We start from the raw sequence: 13,387 nt of genomic DNA, 5'->3' as shown, positions 1-13,387 counted from the left end.
GAAATTTCAATTAATGTTTAAGAGGTTAAAATTATTCAATTAGCTAAAAATATATGAAAGAATATCTGTGTAAAAACCGCTGCCGTCAAGGACTAATAGCAACAATTTCTGAAATCAACAATGATCTTTCCATTAACTTGAAATTTACTATAGGTCTGAAGAAATTAACAGCGTCTCTCTGGAAGGAGAACATTAAAATCCTACCTACCGCAATGTTATTTTGTCATTGCTGTGCTTCAAACTAAAGGTCCTCCTGCTACAGTCACAGGGTCAGGACCTGATTCACTACCTCACGTTGCGACAACAGTTAATGGGAGCGTGCCGTGGATCTCAGTGGAGGATCGCTAAGGGGCCTTGACTTACGCGCCTGTTGTACCTATGGTCCTACACAAATGCTTTACTGGAACCACACAGGAACACAGGACTGTTATTTGCCTTTCCCTCTAGCCACAGTGCCAAATGGTGCACTAAAGAAGGATGTGCTAATGATTTGGCCAAGACAGAGAATTTTCAGCACAGTTTATAAGAACCCCAAAGTTATGCAGAATAATTAATCTTCGTGCCAGAAAACAATCATACAACTGAAAGGGTTACATGTTCGCAAGCCACGACAGACCCCCTAGTACCGGAACAGGAGATGACTGGACCTAACTGACACCAAAACCACCTGGTTATATTTCCCTTCCTTCAAAACATTGAAAAGCCACGATCCTGCAGCCCGACCCGTGTAAGCAGACCCATCTGTCGGATTCGGTGAGCCAACAAGTCAGTTTTGTTCGTGACCTCGGCAGAGCCCGGGTTTTCCTTGCTGTCCCCACCGGTTAGCAGGCTCAGGATCTGTGCTGGAGCGCCCACCCATGCTCCCGGATGGGGTTAAATCCCTGTTCCGGCGATTTCCCCACATCTACACGCATAATATCACGCTCCCCCCCCAGGATTTCTACTAATTCGCCTCAGGAGCTCGCTCTGCGCCTACCCGCGGGGTACCCTAACGGACCTGCCCTCCACTCCCGCCCCTCGCCCCTCCCGCAGCGCCAGGAGCCGCCACCTGCCCGCAGCTCCCGCGCAGCACCTGCGGCTGCCCGCCGCGGGGCAGGGCAGGGCAGGGCAGGGCCGCCCCGCTGAGCGCTCCCGCTGCCGCCGCCGTCGAGGGCGAGGGCGGCGCCCCTGGCGCGGCGCAGGGAGGGGGGGCGGCGGTGGCGCGTGCGCCGCTCCCCGGCGCCCGCCCGCGCAGCCCCCCCTCACCCCCCCCCCCGCCGCCCGCACCAACGGTCGGCGCGCGGGCACCGCAGTGGAGCGCGCGGCGCGGCCGTTGGCGCGGGGCGGGCGGGCTGGAAGGGGAGGCGGTTACGGACCCCCTCCGCGGCGGCCAGGGGCTGGGGCAGGCGGGGGGGGGCACCGGGCCCGGGCCAGCCACTGAGAGCGCTTGAGCCGTGTCTCCCCAGCAACGGGCCTGGCTAGTCAGGGCTGCGCCTCCTCCCTTCCATCCCTCCCGTTATCCCGCCGCCCCCAGCTATAGGCACGGGGGCTCGAGGCTGCCGCCTCCCCGCTCCCCTCCTCGAGGCTGGGGTCTGGGGAGGTGTGCATGGGAGTGCGTGTGGGGGGAGCAGGTCCTTGATTGGCCTCGTTCCCCCCCCTCTCCCCCCCCCGCCGCCACCACCACCACCACCACCACCACCCTCTTCTCTTCCACACTCCACCCAGAAATGATCTAGTGAAACTAGGAGGAGGTGATTCTCCTCCTCCCTCCCTCCTGCTGCTGCTCCTGCTGGTGTGGAAGGGACTGCAGGAATCTCTGCTCCGCTCTGCTCTGCTCTGAGGCAGGGTTTGGGGGGGAGAGGAGGCCGTTCTGTGGAGAGAGGGGGTCGTGGTGGGCCGGAGCGCAGCTCCCCGCGTGTGTGGCGGGGCGTGCGAGGGGGCTGTTTGGTTACGGAGCATGGGGAAGGACCAGGAACTGCTGGAAGCTGCTCGCACTGGGAACGTGGCTCTGGTGGAGAAACTCCTCTCTGGGAGGAAAGGAGGGATCCTGGGCAGTGGATCTGGAGCTATTCCCTTATCCAGCTTACTGAGGTAGGGACATCATTCCCCATCGGATGCTGGGGATATTAACCTCCTCTTTCTTCTCATCATCAGCACCCCTCTCTCTCATCTTCACTTCCATTCCTGCATTCTTCACAGTAACAATACATCGTAGAAGTGTGCCTGTGTTTAAAGTCATAGGCAGTCCTTTTATTTATACAGTAATACTGAATTTTATGCCTTCAATGCGTCAGTAGGTACTTGTTCATTCTATATTACTAGCTCTGGTGCAGAACTTACATTTTTATTGCTGGGCTAATATGCACAATATATTAATCATTCTCATCTTTCCTTTGGTATTGCATCTTCAAATTACTACTTCTAATCTCTGATGGAAGTGTTAATCACAGAAAAGCAATTGCATGTTTGAAATTCTGTGTAAAAAGCCATAGCTTCACCCCACACCCTTGCCCATAGTTGCTACCCTTGCTTGCAGAAGAAATTAAGCATGCCATAGTAATGAGTCTATAAAACAAAGAATGGGAATCTTCTTATGAGAGGTCATCAAGACAGAGGATGTATAAAACTTACGGAGCAGGTTAGGTAATAGCAGCATTACTTTAAAGGTACCTAGATTTAGTGGAGTGAAACCAGGTTACTGGCCATGTTGGATGAAAGGACTCAACTTCAGGCATTAGTCATATCTCAGGCAATCTGCAGCACAGCTCTGATGTTAAGTTTCATCATGCTATAAGATGCACAAGCATTTATGATATTTGACATTATTCAAACAGAGGAGGTCTGCAGCACATAGCCCGTACTAGCGTTAAACACTACACTAGGCATAGCAAAAGAAGACAAAATGAACTGAAACGCTGTTGACCTAGAACTAGAATTGTTTTTTTTTCTGGAAGGAAAGAAAAGGCCTAGAAAATGGAAATTACTTAAATGAAAATGTATTTGAGATTGTTTTGCCAGTACCTCCTGGTCACTATATTTTATTATTTCTAAGATTGCCTATAGGAGTAAATTTGGTATAAGTATGAAAATTATACCTGTTTGAACTCTAAGGTCTTTTTATTTTAAAGGTATTTTTAGCACTGTAAATAACAACAGTGTAGAGAGTCACAGTTTACCAAAGTTCTATGATGTCCCAGTTCAATTAGCTATTGAACTATTATTTAATTACTTGCCCATTGACCAAAATCAAAATACACTGTGCAACTGCATTTTGTACCAGTGTGTTTTGTACTTTAATAGGCTGTTTAGCAAGAACTGTGTCAGATAATTGGTCACATTTAAAATATAAGTCTCACTTTTTAAAATATGGTATCTGTTTTTGGCAAGAATGGAATTTATAATCCAATTCTACTGGATGATTTGTGTAATGACTTTATTTAGAGCTAGTTAGTGGCTGTGCTATATTCTTGCACTATTACTGTCATGTTGTGCATCACAGATGCTGTCTATCCAGAGGGAGTGTATTTGTTTGTTTGTTTGTTTTTTAAACAGAAGTGTTTTGCTTCATATATACAGAACACATTCACCACGTGTTTTGTATTTACAAATGGGTCATGACAGTTGTTCGCTACTGAGAATTTAAGTGTTTCATATCGTAAACTCAAGCGTATTCTTTTTCTATTAGGACGCTTAGCTTAAATAGGAGAAAAGCAAAGAAAAACATGCCCTGTTTTATTTACAATATTTTTTTCTTATTTTATAAAGAACATTTATAGCTTCTGTAAAGGTAACTTCAAAAACTAAAAATTTAACATACAGCTGCTAAAATTTTTCTAATTTTAAAAAAAGCTATTTTAGTACATTCAGAAAGAATTTAATAATGGACTGATACATAAGCATTCCCAATCTAACATGCTATTGAACATAATGCTTTTCAGAGAGGATCTTAATAATTTCATTGAGGAATACTCAAGATAGAAACTACTATCCCTTGCAGAAAGTATTTTCAAGAAAGAATTCTATGTGCTAGGTATTTTAGCATACCTTTGTGTGAAAAAGTTATATGACTTAGCTGATGCTGGTAATTATAGATATAATGGATTAAGTCCAGAATGACGTGCAAGATTAAGCCGAAAGAGTTGGATGCTATCTTGGTACAGAGCACATGCAAACAACGAAAGGGTACTGAAAGGGAGTCATACTAGCAACTGGAGTCTATTTAGGAAAACAACACTTCCTGCCAATAGCAAAGTTTTAGAAGAGCCATAATTTTACTGTATAAAAGTGTGAAGTTGATGGTGGGGGAATTTGACAGAAAGCAAATTGATGTAGCTTTATACTTACATTTTTTTTTTGTATATGGTTTATTAGACTGAAATCTGGTTTTGACAGGTATTATAATGAAGGACAAGCCATATTAAAAATAGAGGGGCATATTTTTCTTCTTGTTATAGAATGAAAATATTGTGGGCTGTAATAATGTCTTTAGAGAAATGCCAGACTTCATAGCCATTGCAGTTTCATCATGCTTTTGGGATCTCTAGGAGATATTGTACTTGATGGTGTCTCCTAGTGTTTGATCATAATTATTGCTTAGTTCCTGAAACGGTGCCCCAGTACGGCGCCTGTCCTGTTGTGGTAAGAAAGGCTCACGTTGCTTTTTCAGTTCCTTTTGGCAATGCTGTTCCTAGCATTAGACTGAAGAAGTTCAAGTCTTTCAGCATACAAGTGGGTTAATACTGTACCTGCTGTGTTGGTCCCTAAGTAACAGTACACTTTCCCTTCAGTTCCTCTTTCTCCAAGTAGCTGTATAAGTGCTGGACACAACTCAGCTCATATGGCTAACCTTCTGTGACTTGATGCATTTCTTTGTCTGTGGAAATTTGCTTGTGCAGTAACTATGTACCTTGTAAATAAAATTTAATATTCATGAATTGACAAATGCACATCGATTGTCTTCTGAAACGAGGAACAAAGTCTATCTGAAACCTGATCTTCTATTTTCATTTTTATAACATTTTTTCCTCCAACTTTTGGGATATTTTACAACATTTGGAGGAAAAATAGGGGAACCCTTTGTATGGTTATTTAATAGCTGAATATTTTCATTGATGTTAATTACTTAGTAAATTATCTGTTTTTTAAAGGTCTGATTTTTCACTTAAAAGTCATTATGTTGAATTACGACCACGGTTTGGGACAATACCGCTGTTTAGGAAGGCTTTTTAAGCACACATATAAGTATGTGTATGGATTCCAGTGGGGACTTAAAGACATACTTAAAGGAGAACCATGCCCTCTAGAGAGGTAGCTAGAGGCTAGGTGGGATAAACTAGCATCTAAAGTTGCACTGCACATCTATGTATAGGCTACTGACTCCAAGCATAACAGCAGTTCATGGCAGATCTGGGATCTGTTCTTTAACTGTGAACATATTTTGAGATATCTTGGAAAAAATTAGAAGACAGGCAGTAAGTTAAAATTTCTTTTCTCTGTTTCTGCAGAGATTGTACTTCCTGGAATTGTCACACAGTAGTATATTAACTGTATTTTAGAATTTTGCAAAAAAATATTTTATGGCTGTAATAGATTGTAAAGAATGGAGGAAAATTTTCACTGATTTTTAAATGATTTCATTTTTTTTTGTATTATTGTAGCACAAACCAGAAAAAATGGGTGCAAAATCCAACAGTTCACCTAAAAGAATGTATCGTTCAATTCCTGTATCCCAAGCCTTAAATATACATCAAATAATTTAAAATATACAATAATATAAGGTGATGTAAATTGCTTCTAACAAAAACAATATTTTTCCTTATCTTTTAATTTGATTGGCCAATAGAACTATGTTATGTATATGTGGATAATCAGTTTTTCTTCAATGGATAGAGACATGCTTAATTTCTTTTAAAATGTTTTAGTAAAATTAACTTTAAAGGTTTTCATAAATCTCAGAGACCTTCTGTCATTTTGCAATAGGCAGTCACATACAACTCTTTTTGCCTTACTTATATATTACAGCATAAAGAGAAATGTTTTTGATAAAATGCTAACTTTTAGTCTTTTTATAACTTTAACTACATTTTAAAAGAGCATTGGATTTTTGAGGGAACTAAGAGACAGAATGTGAATTACTGTGAACTGGCACAGAGTAATAGAGAAGGGTGAGTTGGCCCCTTTTTGCTGGTTGTTGGCTACTTCTATTACACAGCATGGAAGGGTGGAGCAGGCTGCATGGAGCTGTTTTCCCCTTCCACACTTGGCAGACTGTGGTAGGGAATGGCTCCGTTCTTGCTTATTGTTACTTAGTACAGCTACACCATGTATAGGTCTGGCCCAAGATAATTCTCCTCTAAAGTATAAGAAACCCAGCAAGCAGATTGTCAGTCTGTGAGTCACAATCTGTTTCCTCATCTGTTTCTCCAAGCAGTGTCTTGCTCACAGCAAAGCCACAGTTTAGCCCTGTGGCCTCAGTGCGCGCTGAGAGCTCCTTCTGTGCTTGTGCAGAGCCCTGTGATTCTTTCAGCTTCCAGTGCAAAATCAGATCACACTTAAAAACTGTTTGTAGAGCAGAAAATATTTACAGTGTTAAAATATTTTTATGAAGCTTTAGTTAAAATTTTAACAAAGTTATTTTCACATTTTAATTTAAATAATAAATGAATCCCAGTATCAATAAAGATACTCATTCTGTTCTTCGTTACAAATTGCATTGTTTGAAAAAAGAGAAACAAACTTTCTTAGGTTGAAGTTCTCCCATACTTCTGAGGTCACTTTTAGTCCCATGTTTCTATGTTAGAAGCTATTTATTTCAGACAATCAGCACAGATAAGAGACTGGCAAGGATTTTTTTTTTTTTTTTACATGTAGGTCAACAGGGCATCCAATTAGTCTATGCTTATTTCTAATTTTAGTTATATTACTTTTAATTAATACATGCAAGTTTTTGAACTGATGTCCCAAGCAGCCACCAGCATTCCTAGATTCCCAAATGACTTTCCTTATCCTGTCAAAGTAGTTTGTTTAAGTCTTTGGGGGATGTATATTTCATTTTTCTTCCTTTTGTCTGTCAGTGTGAAATGCAAATTGATTATTGCTATGGCTCTTAGTTTATGCTGTTCAGTATTAGTGATAGGTGATCGCTGTCTTGATTTTGCGTATTTGTCCTTTCAAATATGTGAGTTTCTTTTGAAACTTAGCCTTCACTTTGCATTTTATATCTTTCTTAGACTTATTTTTATTCTTGTTTCTGATAAATGATTTCAGTCAAAGTTTAGGCAAGTTTCTACCGAGTACCTTAGACTTCTTCACAAGTTTGAAATATTTACCGTATGTGTAGGTAGCAACATGATTAGTTTTCAGGACATCTGATAGAAATCAAGCTATTAAGGGCAAGGCAAATTCAGGAAGTTTGAGTAATAAATATTCCCTAGGAGTGCAACATGACCCTGGATTTGCAGCTCTGTAGTCAATCTGTGCAGATAAACTTCTGCCTGTTCCTCACTCTAGATCTTGTTTCCTGAGTATCCTTCAAGTTTACATTCTGTGAAATTTCTGAAGTCTGTTAGAGCTAATGCAGACAGTGGCCAGCAAGAACTGTAGATTTAGTGTAAAATCTTTTGCTCTCATAATATTTGCCAATAGAAAGAGTCAAGATATGGAATGTAGCAGTGCTGGGAGGACTGATGGAGTTTCTGGTGGAGTCAGTAAAGACTAAGATGAGAAATTTTACAAAAAGGTTAAAGAGAAGATAAGGAAAAAGAGCAAAACAGTTGAAGTATCTATAGCTTACAAGAATTCTTTAGAAGATAATTAATTTCTAACTCTGCAATGGACCATATAGATACATTCGGATCATCATCTTGTTTTTCCTTCTGTCTGACATTGATGTTTTTAGTTATTTGGTGATCCAGTGCTGCTTTCTACCTTTTTAAAGTTGATGTATGACATCACTGGTTCTAAGTGGTGGTATTATAGCTGAAACTAAGAGGGGAATAGAAGTGAAATGGAAAAATGAAGAATGATATATTTTTAAAGGTCTATTATCTTGTGACTTGTCCAGGTTAAAAATGTTATGATGAGCAAATACAGATGCTTTCAAGGCAAGCATTTTCATAGTCAGTGCGCTAGTGATCAAGAAGAACAAATCATTGTCTTTAAAAAAAAAAAAAAAAAAAAAAAAAACTCCGGTCAGATTCTCCTATTTGCCTCAGTTTAAGTTTTATGGATATTCATGGATGGAGCCATTAAGGAAGTGGTTAAAGCGCTGGGTAATTTTTTATTGCCCTGACATAAGCACTAGTTGAAGCATCCTGCAAGCTACTTTAGTTTATGCTACTGGTATATAATTCGTAAGAGACAATTCAGTGTAGTGTGCAGCTGCACTCCCTTCAGCAAGCTTAGTCTGCTTGCCATGGGGGGGATGGCTGGTACAGGAGTTCCATGACTGGAGAGTTCCCCTCTGCCCAGGGATTTCTCGGCTGGCCACTTCCAATCAGAGTACACATACTAACCATTTTTATTACTTCAGGATAAAATATTTTGACAGTTTTTTGTGTTAAATACATAAGGCATAATGAACAGGGTAAATTCCTGCCTGGTGCTACAACATTTTCATGTACGTAGATCCTTTTCTGAAGTAGGGAATACATTTTGTCTGAACTTTATAGCCTTTATATGAAGACTCTTACTACTTTTTAATTACTTCTTCCTATTGACAGTATTTTCAATATTTTTGCTCTTCATTTTGCTCTTAAGAAGTAATATTATAACTCTTCTGTACCTAATTTAACCTCTATGAATTTCTAATGATGTATATCTATCTTCTATAGCAAAGATTTGGTGAAATTTAGTTCCACGAGGTTGTACTTTTATTAAAGTAATTTTACACTGTTTCCCATCTATTGCATACACGTTTTCTGAAAAAAGAAAATTAGTTCCAGTTTAAGACACCGGATGGCAGCTATGTCTCTATAGGTGTTGATGTCTGTGCTAGGTGTCTAAATTCCCGTTATAGCCAATGGATGTCTAGTCAATACAGTTATGTGAGCCTAGAGAGTGATTCAGCTTACCCCAAAATAGATACTGACTGATTTTATTTCAAACTGAACTACATCAGTAATCAGACATTACAAAAACATTTCTTTCACATTTAGTCATTAAGTTTACACGCTAGTAACTTCTTTCTCCTGTAAGTTATGCAGTTAGTGTGTGGATTTTTTTTTTTTGTCTACCTCTTCATAGTCCAGACAAGTGTTGGAGTAGATTATACAGTACTTGTACGGTCAGAGTATGGGAAGTGTCCAGTAAAGAGCTGCCTTTTAGAGAAGGGAAAAAAAGAAGAGTCTTATAAATTAGAATTGGGAATATTTTTGGAATGGATATTTTTCTACTGAACATGACCTGAATTTCAAACCTTTTTGATGTAGTGTTCCAGTGTGTTAGTTACTGGTAGTTCTGAAAATTAACTGTGAATTTAATGTCTTTTATGTTTACTTGCTGATTTGTTAGGGTCATTGTTTTCTATCTTTAGATGTCACTAGATATGAATAGTGACTCTGTGTATCTAGGTTATTTTTGCAGATTAAAAAAACCCAGTACATTAGTATTAGCAGTTCGACCCCAAGGTCAGAATTAAGTCAATGGTAAGGTTTCCTAAATAACATCATTTACTCTTATTTTTAGTTTTCAATTTTCTCAAGTAATTATTTATCCACTTCCATATCCTCCTTGTCATCTGTACAGCTAATTTGTCAGATTATGCTCATAAGTAATTAGCAATCACTTTGCTTCCTGTTTTGTGCACGTTTGTTACAGAGCGATATCTTGCATAACCAAGTAATCTAATGATCTGTCAGGGATCTTCTCACATAATGCACACAAATAAAGTTTCAGAGAACTAAATATAGCAAATGTAGAAATAAAGTATATTGTAAATAAAATATGTATCTGTTACAAATCTGTTGTTTGCCTGCCACAATGGTTAGATTTATCCTCTCTATTTTTGTTTTTTACTTTCATGTAGACTACATAGGCCTTGATTTCAGAAGCATTTCAGTCATGACATAAGCAGAAAATACAACCTGCAAGATAATGGCGTAGGCATGTGTTCTGGTTTAGATGTAGCTGGAAGATAGGTGGAAAAGGAAAACAACCAGAGAGAGTGACTTGGATTAGGAGTACTTGGACTGATTGGGCAAGCAGACTGTATATAAAAATCAGAAAAAGTTAGCATGCTAGACAGCTGATAAAGGAAATGAGTATAAGAATTGAGACTAGTTGACTAAGTCGGGTAAGGGGTACACTGGTGGATGTGTAGAAGAGGCAGTTTTAAGGGACAAAATGCAGAGGAAAAGGAGTTACGTTCAGCAGAATGAAGGGAGAATGTATATCCACTGAAATATACTTTTAATTCAGAGCCTGACATTTCCATATTTCTCTGCTCTTAACAAATACTTGTGAAACCTATTGGCAAACTCTCATTTTCTTTTAGTGCTGAAATTGCTAGAGGTTAACAAAGTGCCATCAGTCTCTCCATTAGTTTAAGTGGAAGAGATTGTCGTGATGGATATAGAGGTCCTACCTAATTCATCTCATAAAGGTTTGCCAATATGACACCATGTGGTGGAATTTCTGAAGTTTTAGTCTGCTTTTTTTAGAGTCAAGAAAATTTTACGTACCTAAAACTATGTTAAAAGAACATTATCATCATAGAAAGTCAATCATTCAGAAGTTGTTTATGGTAAAAGTGAGGTTGCCTGTGCAGTTTTTATTAGTTTCCCCTGAGCGTAGACATTATATTTCTTTAGTGACATGGTCACGTGCTCTTTTCCACAAGGTCCTTGCCTCAGTCTCAACCAAGGATGGACAATTCTCATTGAATGAGCAGTTATTCAGTATTTGTTCTCCTTACGATTCAGTATTTCGCCCTGAGCCTTATTTACTGTACACTATTCAAACTCTGCTCTAGAAAAGGAATGATTAATTTTTCTCCTGGGCTTTTCTGTGGTGTTTGTCACTATAGTATCTCACTGCTTCACAATGTTAATGAGTTTGTTTTCACAGTACTTCTGTGACTGAAGAAGGGTGTTGATACCTACAGTTTACAAATTGCAACCGAAGCGCAGTAAGATTAAGGTGAGAAGTATCCACTGATTTTGGCTTTCCAGTTGGAGACTGCTAGGAGCTCATTTTTCACAGTATTAATGTAATTAATGTAAAAACATAGGAATGGCTGTACTGCGTCAGAATAAAGGTCCGTCTAGCACAATATTCTGTGTCCGGTAGTGGCTGGAAGTTAGAGGTTAAAAGCTGGTGTCTTGGTAAGAGTATAAACACCAAAACAAGCCTATAGTAATACTTCCTCCAGCATACTCTTATAGCTTCCAACAATTTACAACAGCGTTCTGAGCCAGATACAATGTCTTTGTATTTAATAGCTCCAGAGGATTTTTCTTCCATGAATTTACTCACTTGGTCTTTGAAGCAATGCAAATTTTTAGCCTTTGTAGCTTCCCGCAGCAACGGTTTCACATCTTAATGAAGTATTATGTGAAAAACTTTACATATTATGTAGTATTTTACATGCTCAAACATATTTTTTTCTTGCAGCTATGGGTACTCTAATTGTCTAGAAAGTGGAGATCATTGTTACTGAATGTTTGTGAAAGATCTATTCAGATGTTTAGTGGCTTGTTCCTGGAGTACAGACACAGACAGAATTCTGGCATGCAACATTAAACTACTTTCTTCAGTCATTGAACTAATTTTGTAAATACAAGTACGCCTTCTAACTCCTCTGATTTGCAAAAACGAAACAGTTCTTAAAACAGTCATCCCCATTATAGACCTTCAGCCATTCTGAGACCAGTTTTGTTCGTTGCACAGGGAAAAATAATATAGACTCATGTAAATAAGGCTAATACATATGTGTAAGAGGGATGAATTAGCACTAGCACTTTAGTCCTGGGATGTATTAATATTTCAGTTCTTGACTTTGCAACTTCAGTGGTTTTTTTAATATGCTTTTCTGTATAATATATATTTCTATCTGCTTTTACGTTTAACAAACCTCTGTTTATTGAGGCACCCCTAAAGACTACTAGTTTATTTTGCAATATTTGTTTGTCCATTCCAAGAAAGCAGTGCTGAAATCTTATTATTGAGATGGAAATATATTGCAATATTTTTGAAGATATTGCAATCTTTTATTCTTTTTTTTTTTTTTAATAGAGTACTGTTGCTAAAATAAGGTAATCAGATCAAGAAAGCCAGAGTTAACTCATACTCCATAATTTTACCATTCTTTTAAAGGAAGAAATTAAAAATCATACTGAAATGTGTGGTCTGTTTGACACTTCAAATGATTACTATATGGACAATGTTGACTTTTTAAAGGATGGAAATGCATTCTTGTATATTCTTCATATATGTTTCCTTTAAAGTCTACTGTAGCGTAAGATAATAGTTTAAAACAAGTAAATTTTTGCTGAAAGGAGAGATCCGGGAATTTATATAATTAAAAGGCTGTCAGCAACAACATGCAAAAAATTATTAGATTTTAGAAATACTTCTAAGGTGTTAACTTGTGGGGAAAAAAAATTCAGACATACTGGAATGAGAACATTTTCTCTTCGTCATGTATTTTCTCTTGTTGAATGTGTCTGATACAATCACATGTAGAATGTTTGGCTCACTAAAACTAGACCTATGACTTCTTCAGTTAGTATTCAGGAATAAATTGTAATTGATGGAATTTTTTTGTAATGCTTCTCTCACAATGCTAGATCATTAGCCTCATGGCTAAATAATATCTAGTCAGTTTTAAAATGTGGAGTACTATGATGGATACTCCAACTCTTGATTTTTGTCTTGATAAGGGTTGTATAATGGAAAAATATGTTTTTTGTTGTTAGCTTGCAAAGCATACTTGGAGTTGACATTAATCACGTGGTTTCTTCATACTTTTGGTCAAACCTGAGGGTGTACAAGAGCTTGGGACACCTAGACACTTAGCAGCAGTTATGACAAGGTTACTCTTGTCACAGGAATCATTTAAATGCTCCACAACTATCTAAGAGTAGTATAGATGAAAACGTCAGAAAAGCATTAAAAGTAACAGAAATCTTTTGGTGGGTTTCCAATACATTTGCCACCAAATGAGCTGTTGTAACATTTACTTCTCCTCCTCTTGCTTTAAAGCTCGCCTGGTTATACCAGGGCACAGGCTCAGGAAATAAGTTTTGAGAAAAGAAGGTGAAGTTGCTAAGAAATATCTGTCTGGTAAACAGTTGAGGGAACATCTCTTTGTTAGGTTGCCTGCCTCAGTACACAGCCTCCAGGGGATACATCAGCTAATTAGGATAGCTGTAAGAGACAAACAGAGCTTTTTTTTTTTTTTTCTTTCCCT

At 38.7% G+C, this 13,387-nt stretch overlaps 1 protein-coding gene across 8 annotated transcripts in view; it reads left to right on the top strand.

The window, feature by feature from the left end:
• The first annotated feature begins 1,769 nt into the window (after positions 1-1,769).
• ANKS1B (ankyrin repeat and sterile alpha motif domain containing 1B) overlaps positions 1,770-13,387 on the top strand; it is a 442,229-nt gene continuing 430,611 nt past the window's right edge. For 2 of the 8 annotated variants that reach the window (XM_068938480.1, XM_068938466.1), the window contains exon 1: positions 1,776-2,070. In XM_068938480.1, coding sequence (XP_068794581.1) covers positions 1,937-2,070 — 134 coding nt within the window. In that variant the 5' untranslated portion in view covers positions 1,776-1,936. Of the gene's footprint in view, positions 2,071-13,387 lie in introns of all 8 variants that reach the window. The other 6 variants (XM_068938515.1, XM_068938509.1, XM_068938473.1 and 3 more) reach the window with 6 other exon arrangements.

This window comes from Struthio camelus, chromosome 1, assembly GCF_040807025.1.
Source record: "Struthio camelus isolate bStrCam1 chromosome 1, bStrCam1.hap1, whole genome shotgun sequence".
Classification (NCBI taxonomy): Eukaryota; Metazoa; Chordata; class Aves; order Struthioniformes; family Struthionidae; genus Struthio; species Struthio camelus.
Note: the sequence above shows the minus strand (reverse complement) of the source record. Positions and strands in the feature narration are given on the sequence as shown.